Source organism: Podarcis pityusensis, assembly GCF_964106645.2.
Source record: "Podarcis pityusensis genome assembly, chromosome: 2".
NCBI classification, from domain to species: domain Eukaryota; kingdom Metazoa; phylum Chordata; class Lepidosauria; order Squamata; family Lacertidae; genus Podarcis; species Podarcis pityusensis.
In genome coordinates this window covers 48,842,180-48,867,374 of record NC_138029.1, presented here as the reverse complement: position 1 = coordinate 48,867,374, position 25,195 = coordinate 48,842,180, and the positions used below count along the sequence as shown (strand labels likewise).

At 42.2% G+C, this 25,195-nt stretch overlaps 1 protein-coding gene and 1 long non-coding RNA gene across 13 annotated transcripts in view; one reads left to right on the top strand and one right to left on the bottom strand.

Moving 5' to 3' along the window:
- Window positions 1-25,195, bottom strand: part of TENM2 (teneurin transmembrane protein 2) — a 696,995-nt gene that overhangs the window by 4,363 nt on the left and 667,437 nt on the right. For all 12 annotated transcript variants that reach the window (XM_080995195.1, XM_080995200.1, XM_080995203.1 and 9 more), the window contains 3 exons: window positions 24,178-24,413; window positions 4,789-5,085; window positions 1,986-3,600 (listed from right to left, as the gene is read on the bottom strand). In XM_080995195.1, the coding sequence (XP_080851321.1) occupies window positions 1,986-3,600; window positions 4,789-5,085; window positions 24,178-24,413 (2,148 nt within the window). The remainder of the gene's footprint in view (window positions 1-1,985; window positions 3,601-4,788; window positions 5,086-24,177; window positions 24,414-25,195) is intronic.
- Window positions 9,159-10,124, top strand: LOC308471381. The gene is made up of 2 exons (XR_013982937.1): window positions 9,159-9,589; window positions 9,978-10,124. It is a non-coding gene; the product is annotated as an uncharacterized lncRNA (long non-coding RNA).

The window sequence follows — 25,195 nt, the reverse complement described above, 5'->3', positions numbered from 1 at the left end:
TGTCAAAATACAACAGTGTCTATTCACCATCAGATAAAGAGATTCCCCTCCACACCTGCAGCCCCTCCATGTTATCCCCCCAAAAGAGGGTTGGGGAAGCCTCTGGAGCAGATGTTGGGGGCACGAGGGCTGCAAAGTACAAAGGAGCCCTGGTATATGAGTGGAAGTCTACCAGGGCATTGTTGGATGTCATCCACTGCTTGTTTCTCAAAGTCCATGTTTTCAGCAAATCATTTAATCCTAGAAGAAATTATGGCCTCAGCTAAAGTATGTCTGCACTTATATTTGACTATTAACAACTGCAGAGCAGTTATTTATGGAAGGCTGAAGGGACTGTCAACTTAGAAAGAAGTGTTGAGCAGCTACTTCACCAGGGGTATAATAAATGTACAATATGACAGGATAACCTATTCCTTCTCTGTATGTGTGAATAATTATTGTTGCAGCTTCAAGCAAATATTGATGGTTCAACTAGTCTGAAAATGAGCCAAGTTCATAGAAGCCCTAACAGATGTTACATAGCAATAGGCCCATGGTTTCTTAAAAATAAAATAAAAAGCAGCCTCAGGAGCCTCTAACAGCTCCTGAGTAGATAGTAACAGTCCTTAACTCTTCCCCTTCCAACCATTTTTACACTCAACATGCCCCATTTTCCACTGTTGCTCCACTTAGAGCTGGGATATAACATAACACTTTCAGACCACTAATTAGTCCTCTCCCTTCCCCCCTTTCTGCAGCCTTTATAAGAGTATATCACAATGTAGTTACCCCAAACGCCAAGGTGACTTTTAAGAAACAATACAAGTCCAATGAAATCCTGAATAACCTAATCATATATACTTCCACTTTCTTGAAATATAATTTACTGTTCCTTGAAGTTTTAACCTCCTCTGAAATTATATTAGCTGCATTTATGGGGAGGGGGTTCTTAGTCATAAAAAAGGCTGTGACTTTAATTATGGCACACTCCATGTTCTATTCTGAAAGATTTTCTCTTGAATAGCTCTTAATTGCCTTTCTTTTAAGAAATAGTTAGCATCTAGTTCAGCACTGTGTGATTCTACTAAGAGGCAAATTAGTACCAGTGGAGCAGAAGTTACAACTTCCACCCAAGCTCAAGGCATGCAGTTTATATTTACTATCTCCAAATGTTTCTTAATAGTTCTCAGCACTTACAGGAGAAAGAATTATTTTAAATTGTAAGGTTTATGCCTGCCCCCCACCCAGTTGGGCTTTAAACTGTAACTCCTACTGGGCTTGATCCTCAATCTTTTTAGGATGATGGCATCATTTTCACTTCCAGGACATTATGAGCCAGATACTATATTTGTTGTTAGGAATGTGGCTTTACTTCTCAGTTCTAGCACTAGTTTATTTAATGGACCTTTGCATACAACTTTTCTCAAGGCAATGGCTTAAAACTCACTGAATTAAATGGCTGCATGACTGCAGTGTTCTCATCTGTACAATGAAGGAAGCAGTGGCATTGCATCTGTAAATCAAGGTGAGGTCTGCTTGCAAACTGTCATTAGCACAGTGTCTTACAAAGAGATGAACATGAAGCTCTTGTACGGCATTCAGCATTTTAAATTGGCAAGCTTTCTTCATATGCATGAACTTCAGTGGTTTTGTTTGTTCTCCCAGTCAGCTTAGAAACTTTGGGGATCAAGGTTATAGTACTTAACTAAAAATATGCTGATTTGTTATCAGGTGGGGTGATATCAGCTAATTTCAGAGTACCTTAAGGCCACAGAACTGGATGAAGGACTGCATCCCAATTTGAAAAACATGAAGCCATGAGACCCTTTCTCTGTACTGCTGAGTCCCAAAGTTTTAAACTGAAAATAAACTTCCAATTTTTTCTAAGCAGAAGGATTCTGAAATCTTATTTGATACTAAATTATTTACCCAAATACAAAATCTATCCTATACACGTTCCACAAATCTAACTTCCACAGATTCCTAAACCACAAATTATTTCTCACCTGTCACATAGTTCTTTAAATCCAGTTCATTGCTGAGAGGGTTGTTGCTCTTGAACATATACAAGTTGAATGGGGCAGGTTCCTTACCAATATTTTTCCACATTGTATAGTCGGGAGAGGTCCAACGTCCAGCCAAAACATCATAGTCCCTCTGAGTAAAATGGACCAGTTTTGTTAAGGGATCATACAATCCTCCATGAAATCCAATTACTATCTGGAAGTCAGGATTAGAATCATAGTAGATTTCTCCATATGCCGTGTACTGTAGTTGCTTGATCATGAGGCCATTGATACTGAACACTGCCAGAGGTGTACCTGTGTTATCTGAGGCAACATAGTATTCTTCTCCACTGCTGCTTTCCATTGCAAACAGATGACCTTGCAGATCATAGTAGAGAGAGGTAATTTCTGAATTTGAATGATTATACACATGTGTTATTCTGGTTGGGTTGTGAAGATCAGCATAAAAGTACTGAAGGTGGTGTCCCAAGTTAGTCTTGTAAGAAGCCCGTCTTCCTACTCCATCATAACGGTACTGAATACTCCATCCATTAGCCTTATTGTAAGCTCTTGTTAAGAGCCCTTTGGAATTGTACTCAAATATGTCAGAGCCTCTTTGACACAGAAAGCCATCATCATCAATTTTATACTGCATATCACCTAGGCGTGTAATCCTATCTCTTAGATCATAGCGCAGTGGCATCAATCGTACACTGTTTCCAGGATTCAATAGATGCAAGTTGCCATTTAGATCATAACTATAACGCCAGTTTGGTCTATCATTGACTGCCACACTTTGGAGTTGCCCATCTCCATCATAATCATAGGTGTATTTAGTTGTGTTGGCATAAGGCCCAAGTTTCAATTCTCTCTTAGTTACCCTCCCCATGCTGTCGTATTGCACTGTCATCCAATACATGAGCGATCGGAACATTTCATACTGAACTTCTTTAATGCGTCCATGTGTATCAAAGTGTTTGCTCAGTGTCATTACAGCTGTAGTGATTATTTGATTTATATCATAATAGATCACCCCAAATTTTCCGAAGTGTTCTACTTTGCCTGAGATTTCATCATAACGATAAAGGTCAACTGGAAGAGGTATCTCACTTATTATAGGCTTGATGCTAGCAATTCGAAAACTATTATCATGATAGGTATAATCAAACCTTGCATTGACCATACCTTCCTCAGAGAATCTGTAAATCTGTTTGTCAACCAGAGGGCCAATTTTACGATAGCGGATTGTACAAGAAAAGCCTCCACTCTGTAGGTTTACCATCTTGAGAACTCCAGTTGTTTCGTCATATCCAAAAGTCACTGCTGTACTGTCATAAACTATTTCCGACAACTTGGATAATTTCCCATATTTGTAGAAAACCTGCCGACCAGTTCCTAAAAAAGATGTTTTCAAAATCCTTCCATCATCGCTGTAATCAAAAATTACGGAGGCATTACTCTCTGGAGGGTTATAAATATTGCGAATATAGCCGATAGATGTGTGAGTGGACATACTGTGACGAGCAATGCTTGGCATAGTGACAGCATGCAGTCGGTCTGAAGAATCATATTCAAAGATGTACTGCCGCTGACTCTGAAGTAGTAGTACCATAGACTATCAAAAAAACACATAAAGAATATTAATTATATGTTGTACGGTCAAGAACGTACCAAATAAGGTTTTAGAATTCCAATCCTGAAACATTAATAAGTTTAAAGAAACATTGAAAATTGCTTCTATGTATGTGACAGTTCCACCCACTGCCATTAATATATTTTAATATATGTGCCAAGTAGCTAGTAAAAAAAAGCAATTGTCAGATATAAACTAAAATTGATAACCTAAACTGCATTTTGTCAAATTCTATTCATTTCATGCACTATATTTAAAGAGGGGGAAATGGAATTTTTTAAAAAGTCGCCTCCTTTCTAGATCTTGACATTGTTACTGAAGATATAATAAGGGTAGGATTCAACTAATGAGGCTTCCGCAATGGGGCTTTGCCCCCTCCTCCAAACCAAAATTGGCTCAGGTGGGTGTGTGCCAGGTAAATCCCGAAACAGCACACAGAGGAAGGAGGGCAGATTGTTCTGTCTGGCAAGCTGAAATGCTTGCCTTGATGGAACAATTGCCTTAGCGTGATGTTGAATTCCTCCCCAGTTAATTAACAAATGGTGGTGGTTTTATTCAGTCCCTAGACCCACTGAAATTCATGGACCAAATTTAGTTATGTCCATTAATTTCAAGGGGTATGTTCTGTCTAAAACTTAGTTGAATACCACCCAATAGTTTTGGTTTCTTTTAAAATTAATGCACAATTTTAAAAAGCTCACCTAGAAAGGTAAACATGGCATAAACAACTAATCTTCCTAGAGGAGGTTAAGAGATAAACTATGTGCTGCCAATCCACCTGGTTTAGTCAGTGATATTAAGCTTACTGTTTTCTTACCAGAAACTGACATTTAGAAGACCTTTCATAACAAAGGTGCACGTATATGTAGTGGTCTTTCCTGCTTTATGGCAGCACCAAAATGCCAAAAGGTTATCAAAGAATTGCTACTAATTAATATATGTTACGATCCTAAACACACTTACCAAGGAGTTAGCCCCAATGGACATAAGGAGGAATACTTCTGAGTAAATGCTTATGACTCTGCTGTTAGAAATGCTTTGGCACACACTTTCAACTATTTGTACATCAATGTTTGCAATATATTAGATACATGTCTATGTTTAGATATTTCCCACAATAGATGGTATTCCATGTCTGTAATGCTGTTGCTCATGGCAAAAGTTACCTACTTTTTCCAGGTATGTGTAACTCCATACTTTTCCATCAGCAAACATGCGGGAAATAATCCTGCCTTGTTTATCAATATCTGTCCTTTCACTCATGGCACCACGCTGAAGTCCAGCCAGCCGCCCATTGGAGAAATAGGATACATTCACAGCAGCAAGCCCACTGCTGGGTAGCCAGAGAAAAGGGCGTCCCAATTGATCATAAATAATACGCAGTGTAAACTTTCTGTGATCATCATATATTTTCTCTGTACGAATGTTTCTATCATAATCAATGGAAAGCAAGTTCCTTCCATGGACCTGTTTAAACAAAAGATAATTTTGTTTACTTCAGTAAATAATTTGTCGTTTAGAAATTCAGTGTAAGAACCATGTAGGAGGAGCATTCAGTAAGTTCACTAAAAAATTTCCAAACAGATTTACTTAGAACTTTTAGCTCTAAATGTTTTACATGACAATTAAATAATTGCATCTTTTTGTGATTGGATGTTGCTCTTCTTCTCAAACTAGTTACTTTACTTGCAGCAGTTCAATACAGTGGTCTGGAATATTGGACACCCCCTCCGTTGACCCTATAACCAAACAGGTTATCTTACGGTTTTTGTGTGAGGTAAAACTTTGATATTGGAGACTCAGGCAGAAGTTGAACAAATAAGAAAGATTTATAATACAGAACTAAGTTGGTAGAACAAAAGGTGTCAGGAAATAAAGTTCTTTGAGGAAACAGTTAACTTATTAATAATTATACTAAATCTAGTGGATGTTAAGGTTTCTAAACAAGGTAGTTAACACACAGTGTTTTTAAATTCCAGTTGCTTGTTTTGAATTATTACTCTCAAGTTAGATGTTACAGGTTTCTAGACTAAATGATAAATTAGCTTATTTCACTTCAGTTCCTTAACTAAGTTGTTGCAGTGTTACAGCTTAATACTTTGGTTTTTAAACAATGTGTACTTTCTGTCAATGTCCCAACCCAACAGTCACACTTCTGAGGTACTTCTAGTAGTATAACAGACCCAGGGGATCACTACACCCCTGTTAACTTTCTTTGGATTCTTCTCTATTTAGAAGATCACTCCCCTCCTGAATGAAGACCCAAGTACACTGCATCCTCACAGTTCTACTTCTCCTCACTCACACTCCGCCCTCTAGTTAACTCCTGTCTGAATACTCTCACAAGACACTATTCAGTAATATCAGAAATATTAAAAAATGATGCCCAGAGGCATCAGGGGTAAGTGAGCAGGAAAAAGACTACATATATTTCTTATCCAGCAATGATTTCTCTCCCACCCCCCTTTACCTGGCTAGAAAAAGCAGCCCAAAAATTTAACCAGAACGGAACTTCAGAGGATGAACCTTTTGCAAGGCTATAGGATAGCCAGGCTCATAGCAGGAGCATACTTTCAGGCAAGCAGATCTGAAAATATTAGCATGAGCCCTAAGTGTTATAAGCATTTTTTACATATAAGAGTGCTATCTATATAGGTCATGGACTAATAGTTACAGCATTGTGATGTTCATAAATGATATGGGATTCTAGATAGTATAGGATAGGGGTGATCAGAAGGGAGGACGCTGGATGATTTGCAGTAAATCTACACTCAGCTGTTTAACAACAGCAACAACGACAACAGCAACAACAAAAGGCTTTCCCCACCAAATTTAGATTACTAAAGTGAAGAAAACCAACCAGAAGTGGACTGAGCTTAGTTTGGGTTCTGGTACTGAAAACAAATTCGTAGGGGCAGAATGTGCTCAGAGGCACCCTGTGCTTTAATTCTATATCTTCTGCACCTGGTCCTGACTAATAGATATTGGGGGTTCTAGAAGAAAAAGTAGATCTGAGATATCTGAAATCTGGTATATGAGTATGAAAAAGATGGTCAGGGAAAATGTGTTTGGGATTGAATATGAGACATACTATAGGATGACACATCTAATAGTAGCATTTCCCCTTTTCACCTCTCAAATTCTAACCACTTTCCCCAATGACATCTGTTACTTTACATTTATCATGCTTTTAATACAGGCCCCAGTCAGATGGAGAGCTTCTAAGAGAGATTCTCATTGCCTTGCTCAGCAAGAGGCTCTGTAGCACAAGTATTGGCTAAGCTATAAATTACATTTGACTGCTGCCCCAGGAAAGACAGTAACAGATTGAAAAAAGAGTGGACTATCGCATCTGCACAAGTGTGGTATAAGGCCATGGGCATTCCTGTCCCTGCTGAACATGCATGCTGATGAGCTGACTCACCGCCAGAAAGATGCTGCTGTGTTGCTTAATGACAAGCTAGGGAACCTGAAATCAGCCTGCAACACAGTCAACATTCATTAGCCTGAGCTAGTGCTTCTCACACTAATGTGGGTAAGATTCTATACACAGACAGAAAACAAAAAGTCAGTGTGGAATCTGAAATGCTTCTGCTGACATTCCTGCAGCAAAAACATGCTGTGTGTGTGTAAATGCAAATGCAAATAGGGCAATGAGTGGAACTAGTGTGGACTAGCATAATGGCCTGTCTCCCTTAAATTTACTCACTGCCTTAAACTACTCACTTACAAAACTCTTCTTTATCATGCAGAATTCCCCTTTCAGCTATCCTCTCCCAGCTATCTATGTATATAGATTTCTCCTGTCAATCACAAGCTCCTCCCCTCAGGTTAATGTGTCAAGGAAATTTGAAGATTTTAAACTTCCAGCAGCTATGGAGTTTACATTATCTTGATATTTGAGCCTCTGACTATTTGCTAGGTTTCTGCATTAACCATACACTCCCCAAACAAGAGAGATATGTAACAGACAGGAAAGATATGTGTGCCCCTCTGATAAGCAACGGTCCATACAAGTAGCGAAGGACATCAAAGACCAATTCCTTCATACACTTAAATTTTGAAATCACAGATGAAGTAAACACATCTATATCATCTTAAGAAATTCCTGACAACCAGGTCACTCCATATCCATGCACCCTGGTGAGAGAACAGACATCAGAATGTTGGGATCAATTGACATGTTGTACTTGCCAGAGGGTGAAAGAGGGGAGCGCAAAATATGGTCTGAAGCTCAACATTAAAAAAACGAAGATCATGGCCACTGGTCCCATCACCTACTGGCAAATAGAAGGGGACGAAATGGAGGCAGTGAGAGATTTTACTTTCTTGGGCTCCATGATTACTGCAGATGGTGACAGCAGTCACAAAATTAAAAGATGCCTTGGGGAGAAAAGCCCCAAAAACCTAGACAGCATCTTATAAAGCAGAGACATCACCTTGCCAACAAAGGTCCGTATAGTTAAAGCTATGGTTTTCCCAGTAGTGATGTATGGAACTGAGAGCTGAACCATAAAGAAGGCTGATCACAGAAGAATTGATGCTTTTGAATTATGGTGCTGGAGGAGACTCTTGAGAGTCCCATGGACTGCAAGAAGATCAAACCTATCCATTCTGAAGGAAATCAGCCCTGAGTGCTCACTGGAAGGACAGATCCTGAAGCTTAGGCTCCAATACTTTGGCCACCTCATGAGAAGAGAAGACTACTTGGAAAAGACCCTAATGTTGGGAAAGATTGAGGGCACAAGGAGAAGGGGATGACAAAGGACGAGATGGTTGGACAGTGTTCTCAAAGCTACCAACATGAGTTTGACCAAACTGCAGGAGGCAGTGGAAGACAGGAGTGGCTGGCGTGCTCTGGTCCATGGGGTCACAAAGAGTCGGACACGACTAAACGACTAAACAACAACAACTTGCCACAGGAATGCTGCTGAAAACAACTTTCTACTTTAAGGAGAAATGTGAGTTTTCAAATAAAAGATAATAACATTTTAGACTGAACGGCAGCAGGCCTGAATTTTAAAGCTTGACAAGGGGATGGACTAGATGATATTTGGGATCACTTCCAACTCTATGATTCTATTGATTTCCTTCAAAACCTTTTCTCACCATACAGTGAGAACTTTGAAGTGCAGTGCTTACCTTTCCTCCTTTTGGAGGAAAGATCACTGGAGACTTCTGGCATTTCAGTAATGTTTGATTAATTTCCAAGTGGAGCACAGGTGGGACAAACAGGATAATGCTTCCCTACCAGGCAGCTAATCCACTGTATGCATCAGTTCCCTGGAGAAAGTTATCTGCAACCCAATATGCTTCCACAGCAAACTGATAGCCTTCAGCTTGCTGACTCTTGCTTCTGTCTCTATCTCATAGAATCACAGTTACAGATAGGTAGCTGTGTTGGTCTGCCATAGTAAAAAAACAACAACAAAAAAAAACAAAAAAAAACCTGTATCTGAAGAAGTGTGCTTGCACACGAAAGCTCATACCAAGAACTAACTTAGTTGGTCTTAAAGGTGCTACTGGAAGGATTTTCATAGAATCACAGAGTTGGAAGAGACCACAAGGGCCATCGAGTCCAACCCCCTGCCAAGCAGGAAACTCATTCGGTGTTTCTCATTCGGTGTTTCTTTGTTCCAAAACCACACACAAAAGCGGGTAACATCTTCCCCATTTAGAATATTCCAGAGAAATCTCCAACTATTTCCCTGCCATTGGCTCCCAATAAATACTGTAATCTGTTTAACAAAAGACATGGCCCCAGCCCTCTTTCAAAATAAATCTTTTTGTTTTCTGAGAAGCAACCTGGATTAATAAGAACAATGTAAACCATTCTCTTATTTGGTTTTCACAGTCCACAGTTAGGCAACACTTTGTTAGGACCAACCAAAATATTTATTCTGTGGATTTTGTATGCTTCAAGAAATTTAAGGTAGTCAGCTGACCTGGCACCAAATGTTATGGGCCTCAGGTAAGCCAGTTATTCCCATGTGTTTGAATCCTAAGCAGCAAACTGTGAGATCCAATACCTAATCCAACACACACCTTTATGTTACCTCTTTCATGATAAAATGTCACAAATCAGGGCCAACCTTTCTGAGATCTCCAGAGCTCTTCATTAGGCAAGATGGTGGACAAAGCAAGGTGGAATGGGATGGGGGGTTACGGTAAGAAAAGTACAATAATTACTGTGGATGTAGCAGCTATAACGCCAGTTTTTAGACTTGCTTCCAAGATGGAGATTGCAGACTGAATAACCTGCCATTTTCCCCTGGAAAACTGCCTTCTGCCCTAGTCATATAGTCACCATTCTCATTCCAGTGCAAAGCACCCTTTGAATCTTTCTTTTTTTCTTTCAGTGCATGCTAGCACGAAGAAGCTTTAAGCCCTTGTTTGCTGAGATTCCTCCAAGACTTCCCACAGTGCATAAAAATGGATGTCCACATGAGTGTAATATACTTGCAATGTACAATAATTACTTGCTCTGATAAAAATCGTTTGATGGAGACTAGACTCATGTCATCTTTATTCTGTTCTCAAATAGTTCACTAATTCCTTATAAAAGGAGGTAACATATAGATCAACTCTCAACTCTACCAGTTTACACCCAAACAAGTAATTCCTTCCCCAGCCTTACAGCAGAACTTTTAAATTGCACAAGTGCTGGAACATGGTGAGAGACGCCATGTCCTGGTCATATGATTGGCAGAAGCACATGAACCCTCTAGATGTGACTGGAACGATCCTTAAGGTAAGCAGCTTTCAGATTGGCCCTCCAAGCAGAGCCCACAACACAGCAAAGCATTTGCAGCAGCTTTCCATGTTGCAGCTGTAATCTTTGCATTGGGTCTTAGTCAATGGTAACTATGCCAAATGGATGCCATATTCCTCTTTTATAGGCAGCTGTCACTTTCTTCAGATTCATATTTTTGAAGGTCACACAATAAACACACAATATGTAAGAAGTTGGTGGTTTAGGGTCTTTCAAAAGTGAGAACAAGGAATTGTAGTAACCTTAAATGTGTCATGTGCAAACAGTGAATGCTGTAATACGAAAGATAAATAACTGCATTCACTGGAGACGGACCAAAGGATCCAGGCCAACCCTGTAATCTAATAAAGCTTCTTAAGCAATTTAATTGTGAATGCACCATTAATAAAGTAGAAGTCTTTAAATTAGATATCTTTTGACAGCAGTGACTACTTAAGAAGTATTCATCGCTTCCTGAGAATCTGTTCTTCAGCTTATATTTTACAGTAGCTTTGATTAAGCAACATTTTCTCTTATCCAAATTTAAACAGCACATCAAACAATATGGAAATAGACCCCCAGCCTTTCTTGAGGACATGAAAGTTATTCTGAATTATTTTCACAGCAAGGGTGAGCTCAATTCCCACCCCAACCCACTCTGTAGGAATTCTGTTACAGAGAAAGCAATTTGAAAATTAATACAACTCTATATTTGTAAGGAAATAATTTTTAATTATCATTCATTTTCTGCATTCTGATTTTTTCCACTTAATGAAGTAGATCTCTCTTTACCATGGTTTTCATTTCCTCAGTGGATAAGTCGTAAAAATCACTATACATGCAGGATTTCCCAGAAAAGGTTTTGATACTGCCAAGTAGGCTGTCTCCAAAGAAATGAGTAGCTTTTTTATTTTTAAATGAATCTTCGTTTAAGCAACAACAAGAAGTCCTAATTCTTACCCTGCATTTCAGCGGTCCCCATAAAGAAACCAAATTTGCCTACATCTCGTGTGTGTGTGTGTGTAATCTTAGGTGGAGACAGAGGGTGCTCACTAATAGTCATCTTCAAAACAGCACTCTCCCAACTTCTGATTCCTAGCAACTAGTACTCAGAGGCATACTGAGGCAGAAAAGAGCCTCTGTGGCTAGTAGCCATTAGTAGCTTTATCCTCCAAGAATACTGTATTTTCCCGTGTATAGGTTTTCCCCCCATAAAAAATAATGTCAAAAATTTGGGGGCATCTTATACACGGATATATCTCTCCCCATTTTCTTAAATAGGAGTTCTCAAAAATAGGGGGTGTCTTATACATGGGGGCGTCTTATAGACAGAAAAATACGGTATGTCTTAACTTCCTTTAATGCCATCCAAGTTGGTGGCTATCACTCTGTCATGTGGGAGTGATTTCCATAGTTTAACTATGTGTTGCATGAGGAATACTTTAGTCCTCAGTCTTTCAACATCTATTGGATGATCCCAAGTTTTATTATTATGAGAGAGAGAGAAACTTCTCCCAGTCTATTCTTTTTTCTCATCATGTCCAATTTTACACACCTTTATAATGTTGCCCCTTACTTGCCTTTTCTCTGAGCTAAAGAGGTTCAGATGTGACCTTTCTTTCTACAGGAATTGCGCCAGGCTCTTGATAATTTTGGTTGCCATTTTCTGAACCTTTCCCATCTCTACTGTATCCTTTTTGAGGTGCCACAATCAGGCTCTGGCTTTTTTGTGCATTCTCTGAGGCAGAGAGAGTACCTGGCTGGAGACATGGTGAACGTAATACATTTCACACTTTTACTGCCTGCTTGCTTTTATAATCTCACCCTCGTCCTACAACCAGACCCTGGGAAGTAGGTGTGATGGAACTGAGTTTATTATATGCCATCATTCCGATACAGAGTGTTTTGTACTCAAAAGCAAGTACTCAAATGAATGGCTTAATGTTGCCCCGTATTTTGAATCCAGGTGGTCTGGATCACAAAGTTCTACTTAGCTATACCCTGGGACATCATGGTTAGGCAACCACTACTTCAGTTCACCATCTGGAAGTGTGGAGGGAAACTACATGATTATTATGAGAATGACTAATCTCTGATGCACCATTCTAATAATGGAATATGTATGGATGTGTCTATGTGCAAGCAAACAAGCTTCATAAACATTACTCAGGAACATAGAGCACCTGCTCCAAAGCATCATTTTCTACTGGCAGAGTAAGAAGCACCACAGAGTATAATTGCTGTGTCATATTAATTATATGGAAACCCAAACAAAATGACTAATTCCCACATTCCCACTCTCTCTGGGAACAAGAATAACATTATTATCAATGGCATGACTTTAAATTATCTAGTAAACTATTTTGCCTTTCTTCTGCCACCTACCCACACACCTGTTCTTTCATGCTTGTGTAAGGCACAAGAGGCAATTCCTACGAGTGCTTACTGACTCTTCCAGAAAACATTTCTCACTTGAAATTAAGTTGTATGCAAAAGAGATCAGTCTTCATGAGGACTCACATAAAACAGACTAGCATTCAATTTCTGGCTGATAACTTATTTTGTCAGTAGGTGCTAATACTTGTCTACACAACAAAATTATAGCACACCTCTCATTCTGCAAGCTTAATCATGGTTTTTACCTGACTGATTAAAAGTAGAACTTTATGCAGCACAGGCAGAAAGGGGCAGAAACAACTTCTCTAGCCATTTCAAAGAGCATGCTAAGCAGAGGTCTTTTATATAGGTGTGTGTGATGGGACGATGAGCTGCTTGTGTGTAAAATCCTAGTCCCTCAGAGTTTGGTCAAGTTTGCAAACCTCTGTCTGTAACGGAGCCCCTTAAACATGGCTCCGTCAGTCGCTGGCAGATTCCGACAGTGGTTGCTTTCGGAATCGCTTCCAACATAAAAGCTCCTTAACGGAAACACGTCTTCTGGACTCTCTGCGTGACAGTTTCCGGCGAGGAGTGGGTGTCCCTACAGGAGGTCCTGAAACCTCCCCACTGTTTTCGCTGGAAGTGTCTCTGAGCCATCCCTCCAGCTCCCTTTCCCTCAGCCCAGCTCCTCTCCCCCTACTGGTTCCCTCTTCAGCTGCTGAGTCTCTCCCAACCTGTGTGAGCCCTTTCACTTCCCTTCCTTCCGATGGCAGTTCCCTGACATCCACCTCCCCTCCAGGGCCCCCTTCATCCCCTCTCGCCCCCTCCTCTACGGGCGGTGAGGAGGCAAAACCCCGGAATGAACTTCCTTCATCTTCCGATGTCCCGAACACTTCTCTCCACCTGTTGCGGTTCCTGGTCTCGAAGTACTCCTCCTCCTCAGAGTCCATCTCCCCTTCCCCTTCCGATTCCGAGAATCCTTCCAACTCCTCCTCCTCATCGGTGGTCCCAAAGTATTCCCTCCGGAACCTCTCCACAGGCTGAGGTTTCCTTGGGAACCTTTGATGGAACGTTTCTATCAATACCTCGTCATTGATATCTTCTGCCATTACCCAAGTGTTTTCTGACTCCGGTTCTCCTTCCCACGCTACCAAATACTCCACCTGATCCCCCTTCCATCTGGCGTCGAGGATTTCTGCCACATGGCTGCTGCATTCCCTTTCTTCTATGACCGGTCCCCGAGTGGCCATCCCTTCTCGTCCCCCCTCATACGGTGACAGTAACGACCTGTGAAATACTGGGTGCAGTTTCATGTGGTTGGGTAACCGGAGCCTGAAAGCCACTGGGTTGACCTGTTGAATGACCTCAAAGGGACCCAATCTCCTGGGTCTTAATTTCTTACAACCTCCTTTGAACGGCAACCCTTGGGTTGACAGCCACACCCTATCTCCCACCCTTATGGTTTCACCTTCCCTTCGGTTCTTGTCTGCCTGCCTCTTGTATTCTTCCTTCGCCCTTTCTAAGTTGAGTTGGAGCTGACGATGGATTGCTTCCATTTCTTCTACAAAATGCTCGGCTGCCGGGACACCCCATCTCTCCCCTTCTCCCCCTGGGAAAGCCCTGGGATGACACCCATAATTAGCCAAGAAGGGGCTCATCCCTGTGGACACATTCTCGGCATTGTTGTAGGCAAATTCCGCCAGCGCCAACTTTTCTACCCAGTCATTCTCTCTGTCATTGACATAACACCTCAGGTATTGCTGGAGGACCCCGTTTGCTCTTTCCGCCTGCCCGTTGGTTTCAGGGTGCCGGGCAGTCGAAAAGTTGACCTCCACCTGCAGTAAGCTCATGAGCTTCCTCCAGAACCTGGAAGTAAATTGTTTTCCTCGGTCTGAGACCACCCTCAATGGCACCCCGTGCAACCTAAAAATGTGTTCTACAAATAACTTCGCTGTCTCTTCCGCCGTGACTGCATGCGAGCAGGCTACAAAGTGGCACATCTTTGTTAGTAGGTCTACCACCACCATGATGGCTGTTTTCCCCTTGGACTTCGGCAGATCAGTCATAAAATCTATCGACACTGCCTCCCAAGGTCGTTCTGGGGTTGGTAAGGGTTCTAATAGCCCCGCCGGTGCCCGCCTCTCCCCTTTGGCTCGCTGGCATTGCTCACACCCTCTTACATACTCCCGTACATCTTCCCTCACCTTAGGCCACCAAAATTCCCTGGTGACCAACCACATGGTTTTGTGTTGTCCAAAATGCCCCGCCGTGGGGCTGTCGTGCAACTGCTTGAGTACCCTCCCCCTTAAGTCTCCTTCAGGGATATACAGTGCCCCTTTGTAATACAAAGCTCCATTTCTTTCCTCGAAACCCCCTGGTTCCTCTCCCTCACCCCTAAGACCTCTGAGCTTATTCTGGGCGTATTCATCATTCTCTGTTTCCTCTACCAGTTCTCTTTGTCCCACCAATGCCGCCCCACACACCCAGCGGTCCTCTGGAATGACATGTCTCTCTTCGGGTGCTCCCTCCTCCTCCAAATATTCAGGTTTGCGTGAGAGAGCGTCCGCCCTAATGTTCTCTGGGCCTGGCACGTAACAAATCTCAAAGTTAAATTTGGAGAACTCCTGGGCCCATCTCACTTGCCGTTGGTTGAGCACTCGTGCCGTCCTCCAATACTCTAGGTTCTTGTGGTCAGTGCACACTTGCACCTTATGTTGTGCGCCAATTAGCAGGTGCCTCCATCTCCGGAACGCCTCATGAATGGCTAGTAGTTCTCGGTCATACACCGTGTAGTTCCTCTCGGATTTGTTCAGCTTTCGCGAAAAAAAGGCACACGGTCTCCACTCTGACTCCTCCTTCCCTGGCTGCAGAAGCACCGCCCCAATCGCTCTGTCTGATGCGTCAGTTTCCACTCTCATCGGTTTTTGTAAATCCACATGCAGGAGTTGTTGTTCCGAGGCGAAGGCCCTTTTTAGTTCCTCAAATGCTCGCTCCGCCTCCTCAGTCCAAACGAACTTCTTCTTACTGCTGAGACAGTCCGTAATGGGCGCCGTCAGGTGGGCAAAGTTTCGGATGAACTTACGATAGAAGTTCCCAAATCCTAGGAACCTCTGCACATCCTTCCTTGTTTTGGGTGTTTTCCATTCCAGCACCGCCTGGACCTTGCCGGGATCCATGGCCAATCCCTTGTCTGACAGGCGATACCCCAGGAATTCCACCTCCTTGGTATGAAACTGACACTTCTCCAGTTTCACCCACAGCTGGTTGGCTTGCAGCCTGCTCAACACTTCTCTGACGTCTCTCACATGCTGCTCCTCATTCTCAGAATACACCAACACGTCGTCTAAGAAGGCCACACAATTCTTGTAAAGCAAAGGCCCCAGGACGTGGTTCATAAACGATTGAAAGCACGCGGAGCCTCCTTGTAGGCCGAAGGGCATAACTAAATATTCAAATGCCCCCAAAGGGGTGAACATGGTGGTTTTCCATTCATCCCCCTTCCTTATTCGTATCAGGTTGTACGCCCCCCTTAGGTCCAGTTTAGTAAAAATCTTTCCCTTCCTGACCCTTGTCAAAATGTCGTCAATCCTGGGCATAGGGAAAGCCACTGGTTCTGACACTGCATTTAAGGCCCTGAAGTCACACACAAGCCTCGGCTTGTTCGTGTTTTTTTTATCCACAAAAAACACTGGGCTGCCCCCCACCGCCCTGGACTCTCTGATGAACCCTCTCTTCAGGTTCTTGTCAATGAACTCTCTTAGCTCCTGCATCTCTCTGTCTGACATGGCGTACAGCTTGCCTACAGGGAGCTGTGCCCCAGGGAGTAAATTGATTTGACAGTCAAAGGGTCTATGCGGGGGTAATTGGTCAGCTTCCCTTTCGCTGAAGACGTCGCGGAGATCTGCGTATTGTCGTGGTACCTTCACGTTCTCCGTTACTTCAGTCCCTGCTAGGGTGGCTTGCGCCCCTGCCAAACCCTTTCCCTCTTTGCAGTGTTCTAAGCAATGTGCTGAACCAAAAGAAACCACTCTCTGATGCCAGCCCACCAGCGGATCATGTAACGCTAGCCAGCTCATCCCCAATATAATGGGAGCTCCTCCCAAGGTGGCCACATTAAACGCTATCAGTTCGGTGTGCCTTGCCACCTTCATTATCATTGGGACGGTCTGCAAGCTGACTTCTCCTCCCAACAGCTCCCTGCCATCGATCGTGGTCACCTGCAGGGGGTTGCTTAAAGGGATCGTCTGTATCTGGTGTTCAGCTGCAAACTCTTTGCTCATGAAATTGCAGGAGCTGCCTGAGTCCAACAGCGCCTTTATCTTTAGAGGGTGTCCGTTTGGCAGCTCTAGCGCCACTTCTATCACTAGGGCGGGTTTAGGAGGTTCTGGCGTGGGCACTTTCACTGCTCTTTGGCCTGACTGCTGTGCCCCGACGGTGGCAGCCAGGCGTTGGCTTTTACTTGCTTCGGTATTTCTTCCTCTCTTCCCTCCACAGCTCCTACCATCCCTTGCCATTCCTTCCTCTGGGGGCAGACTCTGGCAAAGTGACCTGGCTGTTGGCAGAGATAGCATTTCCGGGCGCCTTTTCCCTCCTTCTTTCCCCCCTCACTGGGCTTTGAAACTGCGCGCGCGCGCGCTGTTCCGATTTCCATCGGCTCTGCCGGCGGGAAAGTTGGCTCTGGAATGTCTGGAATGCGGAACTCCTTCCAACGTTCCCCCTTCCCTTCCCGCCTCTCCAATGCTCTCGCCTCCTGGCGCGCTCCTATGGTCAGCGCTGATTTGGTCAGCTGGTCCATAGACTCCGCCCTGGGCGCCCGGGAAAGTTCGTCTTTCACAGCCGAAGAAAGCCCTTCTTCAAAAAGCATTTGAATGGGTTCCGCCGATAGATCCCACCCCAATTTATGGATCAACATGGTGAATTCAGTCCAGTACTCACGGACAGATCGGCTCCCCTGTTTGCAAGCCATTAACTGTCTGCGGACCACTCCCTGTTCAATATCGCTGGAAAACATCAGATCCATGGCGCGAAAGAACTTCATCGTGTCCTTTAGGACGTCACTATTCGCTGCCATCAGGGGTCTAACCCAGTCTCTCGCCCCCTTTTCAAGATGCCCAATCACGAAAGCCACTCTTGATTCCTCGTCAGGGAATTCATCAAACTGCAGATTGAGGGCATATTGCATCTCTGTCCGAAAGCCATGATAGTCTTTGGGCTCCCCCCCAAACTTCTGCACCAATCCTGGTACCTTTCTGACGAGCTGGGTGTCTTTCCCCTTTTTGTCTGCATCCTGAGCCCTCCTCTCCTCAAGCCTCGCCGTCTGCAGCGCTAGCTGGACCTCCAACACCCGGTACCTTTCTTCCAGGCTTGGACCCGCTCCAGCTCCTGCTTCTCCGGTTCCGGCTGGGTTGCTCATGATGCCTTCTCCTGCACAAGCTGCTCACGAAGACTGTCGGAATGCTGTGATGGGACGATGAGCTGCTTGTGTGTAAAATCCTAGTCCCTCAGAGTTTGGTCAAGTTTGCAAACCTCTGTCTGTAACGGAGCCCCTTAAACATGGCTCCGTCAGTCGCTGGCAGATTCCGACAGTGGTTGCTTTCGGAATCGCTTCCAACATAAAAGCTCCTTAACGGAAACACGTCTTCTGGACTCTCTGCGTGACAGTTTCCGGCGAGGAGTGGGTGTCCCTACAGGAGGTCCTGAAACCTCCCCACTGTTTTCGCTGGAAGTGTCTCTGAGCCATCCCTCCAGCTCCCTTTCCCTCAGCCCAGCTCCTCTCCCCCTACTGGTTCCCTCTTCAGCTGCTGAGTCTCTCCCAACCTGTGTGAGCCCTTTCACTTCCCTTCCTTCCGATGGCAGTTCCCTGACAGTGTGCTAATGGTTCAGCATGATTTCCAGCCCCATCCCCCTAGTTTTAGACTTGGAAAGCCATTGAATGTTTCATTTTCCCAGGAGTCTTCCTTGTGGCACTATCATAGCCAGTGCCTTTTCACACGGTTGGCAGTCATGGGCAAAAAGAAATAAATAAAAGTTGCATCAGACCAGGATCCACGTTGTCCATTTTTCTATTTCCAACAGGAGTTCAGTCCTCCTCTGTAGCATGGGTGGGGAAATGTACAGACTGAGGGCCAAATCACGTTGGTGGAAACTTATTGAGTGCCACATTCCAGCGGATTTCTGCAAACTTAACTCTATGCATTCTGAGTAAATGCATGCAAGAACCCTAACTGGATGTGATGCTAAAAAATCTGTTAAGACCCCACTTTCAAAAATCAAAAATATATTTGGGAACTGAAACCAATTAACAAGTTTCTGTCCAGGTGCTACAATTACCTGACTTTCTCAAGTTCACCTCCAATCTCGTTAGTAATGCTCTGGGCACTCTTCCAAACTGTCAACAGCAAAGGAAAGGGGGAAAACAACCCCTCCTTAAACACAGAACACAATCAAATGTGTTCACTTGCTTCTGTGTAAAGTATTCTCCATTCCTGATGCTTGAGAAAACAAGACCAAAATATAGATCATCTCATAGTTCCCCTGAGCTTATACATAGAGCTTTCCTTCTTAGTTGTACAATTCAAATACAGGTGGTGACCATTTTAGGTGCGTCCAATTGAAGCGTGATCACTCATGAGCGGGTCCTTTTGGACCCAGAAGAGTGTATAATGGGGCATAACAAGAGGAGCATACTTACACTCTGTTGACACTTGCAGGGGCCAGGAACAGAACCTCTGCATGAAATGATTGTCTCCTGTACTGTCCATTTCCACAAAACAATTATTTGACCCCCCCCCCATTGGGCATATCAGTCCATTAAGTAGCTGGCAGAAATTTTAAAAACCTTAGAAGTAAGTCCCACTAGGCTCCATTAAAAGGTGTTTAGCACTGTAGCCCAAGACTCTAATCCTATGCACACTTACCTTGGAGTAAGCTCTACTGATACATGGCTTACTTGTCAGTAGACATGCATAGGGTTGTGCTGTTACTGCTGGCTCAAAATCTGCTATTTTCAGGTCGGCCAGAAACAATATAAATTAAAAGCTTTTGCAGATGACCTGGTTTTGACCTTGCAGAAGCCAGAGCCCAGTACGAAAAGAGCATTACAACTGATTAATGATTTTGGTCGGGTGGCTGGATTTAAATTAAATAAACAGAAAACTAAGGTTTTGGGGAAAAACTTGACTAATACAGAGTCAGAACGGTTTCAGAATGAGATGGAACTTAATGTGGTAAAAAAAGTAAAATACCTAGGGGTAAACATAACAGTAAAAAATCTAAGTCTATTTAAGGATAATTATGAAAAATGTTGGACAGAAATTAAGAGAGACTTAGATAGTTGGTCAAAATTGAAACTTTCTTTGTTAGGCCGAATTGCTGCTATCAAGATGAATGTATTGCCAAGGATGTTGTTCTTATTTCAAACACTTCAGGTTTTGGACAAAACGGAGTGCTTTCAGAAGTGGCAGAGAGATATTTCCAAATTTGTCTGGCAGGGCAAAAAGCCCAGAATTAAGTTTAAGATATTAACCGATGCAAAACAAAGAGGGGGTTTTGCCCTGCCAGACTTAAAGTTGTATTACGAAGCCGCAGCGTTTTGCTGGCTAAAAGACTGGCTACTTCTTGAAGACACTGATGTGTTGGATTTGGAAGGATTTAACAATACCTTTGGATGGCATGCATATTTATGGTATGACAAGGTTAAAGCAAACAAGGCCTTTAAGAACCATATTGTCAGAAAATCATTGTTTAATGTCTGGTCAAAATATAAAGACTTGCTGGAAAATAAAACACCAAGGTGGCTTTCACCTTTGGAAGCCAAGGCCCGAAAAAGACCCAATATGGAGGCTAAATGGCCAAAATATTGGGAAATACTAGAAAAGGATGGAGACAAATGGAAATTGCAGAGTCTAGAGAAAATGAAAGACAAAGTGCGAGATTGGTTACACTACGCTCAGATTAAAGAAGTTTTCAAAAATGATAAGAAATTAGGGTTCCAGGTGGAGAAATCGAAACTAGAAACAGAATTGTTAGAACCAAAGATTAAGGTACTTTCAAGGATGTATAACTTGCTGTTGAAATGGAATACACAAGACGAAACGGTTAAATCGGCTATGATAAGGTGGGCACAGGACATTGGGCACAATATCATGTTTGAGGACTGGGAGAGGTTGTGGATTAATGGATTGAAATTTACTGCATGTAACGCCCTGAAAGAAAATGTAATGAAAATGATTTATAGATGGTATATGACCCCAGTCAAACTTGCTAAAATTTACCACCTGTCTGATAATAAGTGTTGGAAATGTAAAGAGTGTGAGGGAACGTTCTTCCACCTCTGGTGGACTTGCCCTAAAGTGAAGGCGTTCTGGGAAATGATTTATAATGAACTGAAAAAGGTATTTAAATATACCTTCACTAAGAAACCAGAGGCTTTCCTTTTGGGTATTGTCGGCCAAGGGGTGGCAAAGAAGGACCAGACATTTTTTATGTATGCAACAACAGCAGCAAGGATACTTCTCGCAAAACACTGGAAAACTCAAGATCTACCCACACTGGAAGAATGGCAGATACAACTGATAGACTACATGGAACTGGCTGAAATGACCGGCAGAATCCGTGACCTGGGAGAAGAGAGGATTGAGGAGGATTGGAAGAAATTTAAGAACTATTTACAAAAACATTGTAATTTGAGTGAATGCTAAATAAGATGCTAGACTAAAACAACTGAGCACCACTAAATTTAGAAGTTTTTTAAGAAATTAAGTAAGACTGTGAAAATTTAGCTCCTTTTGAGAATTATATGAGTATGAAATATAGAAGGGATATAAGATTTTAAATAAGATGATAAATTGCTGACAAAATGTTTTAACGATGAAAATGGGAGCGGGAGATGCGAGGAAGTCCAAAGAAAATGTGAAAATATGTTAAGATCGATGTTACATTGTTTATTATGTCTATTTTTATTGTAAAATTTAATAAATTGCTTTAAAAAAAAAAAACAAAATCTGCTATTTTCAGCCAAATCACAGTTGCAAATCACAGACATATTGAGGCATCACTATTAATCACAAGCCTTCACCATTTGTCTCCATCTGGAGGCCAGCACTTCACCAAGGTGTCGTCTGTGACTGACCTGAGTGTTGTATTTTATGCCTCCTGTCTGCTCCTTTGCTATTTTCTAGTGCAGCTTTTTAATTTCATTCACTATGCAGTTTGAAAAAATGCTGAATTAAAATAAATGAGATGCAAATACATTCAACGCTTTCCCTCTTGTTTTCAAATTGCACTTTCAGTCCACTCAACCTGTTATAATCTCATAGTGATTTTCATTTAAAAGAGCTAAATGGATATGTGATTACTGTTACAGGAACTAACACAAGACAATTAAATGCTGAGGTGTTGATAGATAAAGCTATGTTTTGATTTGCATATACATGGTGCAAAAAAAATAAAAATCTAACTCTGGCAAGAATTCAGCTCCAATACTTGTACATCTAACTTCTGCTAATTACTGCAAGTATTTCTATTAAGGCTTTATTACTCAGAGCCAGGACTATATCCATTTATTTTAGGGTCTTATTATTTGAGAGCCTCCTCAAACTGCAGAGTTGATTTCATGCAAAGAGTATAACACAACCTCTGCAAATATTTGAACTTGGGTTGTGGTGTGTGGGTGTGGAACATTCATTGTCTTCACTCCCTGATCAAAGAACTGTACCATGAAAATAAATGAAAACATTTTATATATATATATCTATATATCTATATATCTATCTATCTATCTATCTATATATATATATATATATATAAAATCTACAATGGTAAATATGGAATGATGTGACTACAAAACGTTTCAAAAGATAACTGCCGAATGTGACTGTGTTCTGCAGGATTTCAGACTCTGAGCTTTGCAAATGAAATAGCCCAGAATTCCTCAACCTTTTTGTGCCCCCCACCCTGAAATGTTTGGTGGAAAGCATACACAGCATACACAGCTGAAGTAGCATATATGGTTCTCTGTCTTGCCAAAAATACAGCAGATCATACCAACAGCCCAGGCACAATAGGGTAGGGAATAACATTGCCTAGGGCCCTTTTCTGTTGTAGTGCCCTGTCTTTCGAACTTACTGCCTTGCCTGACACTATCTGTGTTATCTTTTTAGTGTCAGGAATGCTTATTTATTCAGGTAGGCTTTTATGAATGTTTAGTTTATCTGGCTTTTTAAATGCTCTTCTACTGTGATCTTTTTTGTTGTAAAAGGTAAAGGTAAAGGTAACCCTGACCATTAGGTCCAGTCGTGACCGACTCTGGGGTTACGGCGCTCATCTCGCTTTATTGGCCGAGGGAGCCGGCGTACAGCTTCTGGGTCATGTGACCAACATGACTAAGCCGCTTCTGGCAAACCAGAGCAGCTCACGGAAACGCTGTTTACCTTCCCACCGGAGCAGTACCTACTTATCTACTTGCACTTTGACATGCTTTCAAACTGCTAGGTTGGCAGGAGCAGGGACCGAGCAACGGGAGTCACCCCGTCACGGGGATTCGAACTGCTGACCTTCTGATTGGCAAGTCCTAGGCTCTGTGGTTTAACCCACAGCGCCACCCGCGTCCCATCCGCCACCCGCGTCTTTTGTTGTACTGGATTATTATTCAATGAGGACCCATCTGCGCTATACATTTAAATCAGTATCATACCACTTAAAATAGTCATGCCCTTCCCCCGCAAGAATAACGGGAAGTGTAGTTTGCAAAGGGTGCTGAGAGTTGTAAAAAACCCCTATTCCCCTCATAGGGCTACAATTCCCAGAGTTCTCTGGAAAGAGGGGAATAGGGATCTCCTAACAACTTTCAGCACCTTTAGCGAACTACAGTACCCAGGAACCTTTGGGTGAAGCATTGACTGTTTGAAACTAGTATCATGCCACTTTAATCTATAGTGCAGATAGTGCCTAGGGCTGTATCATTTCAAATTGTTGTAAAGAGATATGGAATGGTGTACACCTGAAAAACAATGCTTGACCAGTTTTCTTTAGAGTGCATTTTACCACACTGAGGAGCAAACCATATGACAACTGCAGGCACCATTCATCAAAGCCAGGTGTGCCCCAGTTAACATTATGGCCAGGAGCTACAATTTAAATTGTCCCTTCTTCCCCTCTTTAGTCCCTTCTTTCTGGGGCTTTATCCCAGTCAGGCTCACTTCTAATACTGTAGCTCAGATTGGGGTGGGGTTGATTTTGGTGAATGGATTGTGGGATAGGATTTGCAAACAGAGGTTGAAGCTTATGTGTACATATAGTTAATTTAGTTCAAATAACCCAGGCATATATCACTTTCACATTTTATATGAAATAAATGATACAGCATATAGGAATTGATAATAGTCCCCATTTCTGAAACAACTTGTTTTATTGTAGGACTGGGTTGAACTTACCCTGAGCTTTCTTCCAAACACAGTAACTTTTCCTTTAATCTGTTCCTTTCTGAGGCGCCACTCTATGGAATTTAAGCCATTCTCCATTGGCAAGGAAATATTGCATCGTCCTATGGTTGGGGTCACAGTACCGGCTAGCACATGTGGTTCGCTGTGGAAGCTAATACTCATTCCATTGGCATACATCACCCTTAAGGTGCCATTATTGCAGAGCTGGTAGCTGTTCCTCACTTGATCTGAAGCAATAACAGGGGTGGGGGAAAACTTAGCAGCATTAGTCATAAAGAAAACATATTACCTAATTTTCTAGGCTTTCATGGTGCATCTGCAAATCTAAAATGATGTTTCCCAGCAACTGTTGTGTGGTGGGGAAGTGGCAACAGTATTTGAGATGTTAGTTGTTTATGTGAAGAACAATATTATTAAAAATTTGAAGCCAGCAGAGGTGTTTCAGTTAGGATTAGGATTTTGTTTCCCACTTGCTTCTTAATTGTAAATCAAAATGTCTATTGATGTTTTTTATAGCAAATATCATTGATATTTGTGGCTACATGTATATTGATATTTTTATAGCAAATATCATTGATATCTGTGGCTACATATATAATCTGAGGAAAAATTATTTTAATTGAAGTGTTGGGTCAGCAAGAAATCAACACAAAAAAAACAGATGGCTGGAGACTTTTCTTAGAAATAAGCAGGTTTTCCTTTTAAACTGGTTTAAGAGCTCCATTAGTGTATGTGTGTGTGTATATATATATATATATATATATATATATATATATGGCACAATGTTATAGATTAGGTTTTGGTCCTTAAGGCATGATGCTCACTCAGAATGAGCTGCCAGACGTAATCTTTCGTGAGAATGTCACTCTTCATTCTGTCTTGAATAAATAGTACTAGCCAAACAGACACCTGGCTTTTTACTGACTGACAGAAGTTACAGAAATAAAACCAGGTTTATGACTTAGTTATACTCTCGAGTGGCTGTTGCAACCAGACCTATTCTTTAGAA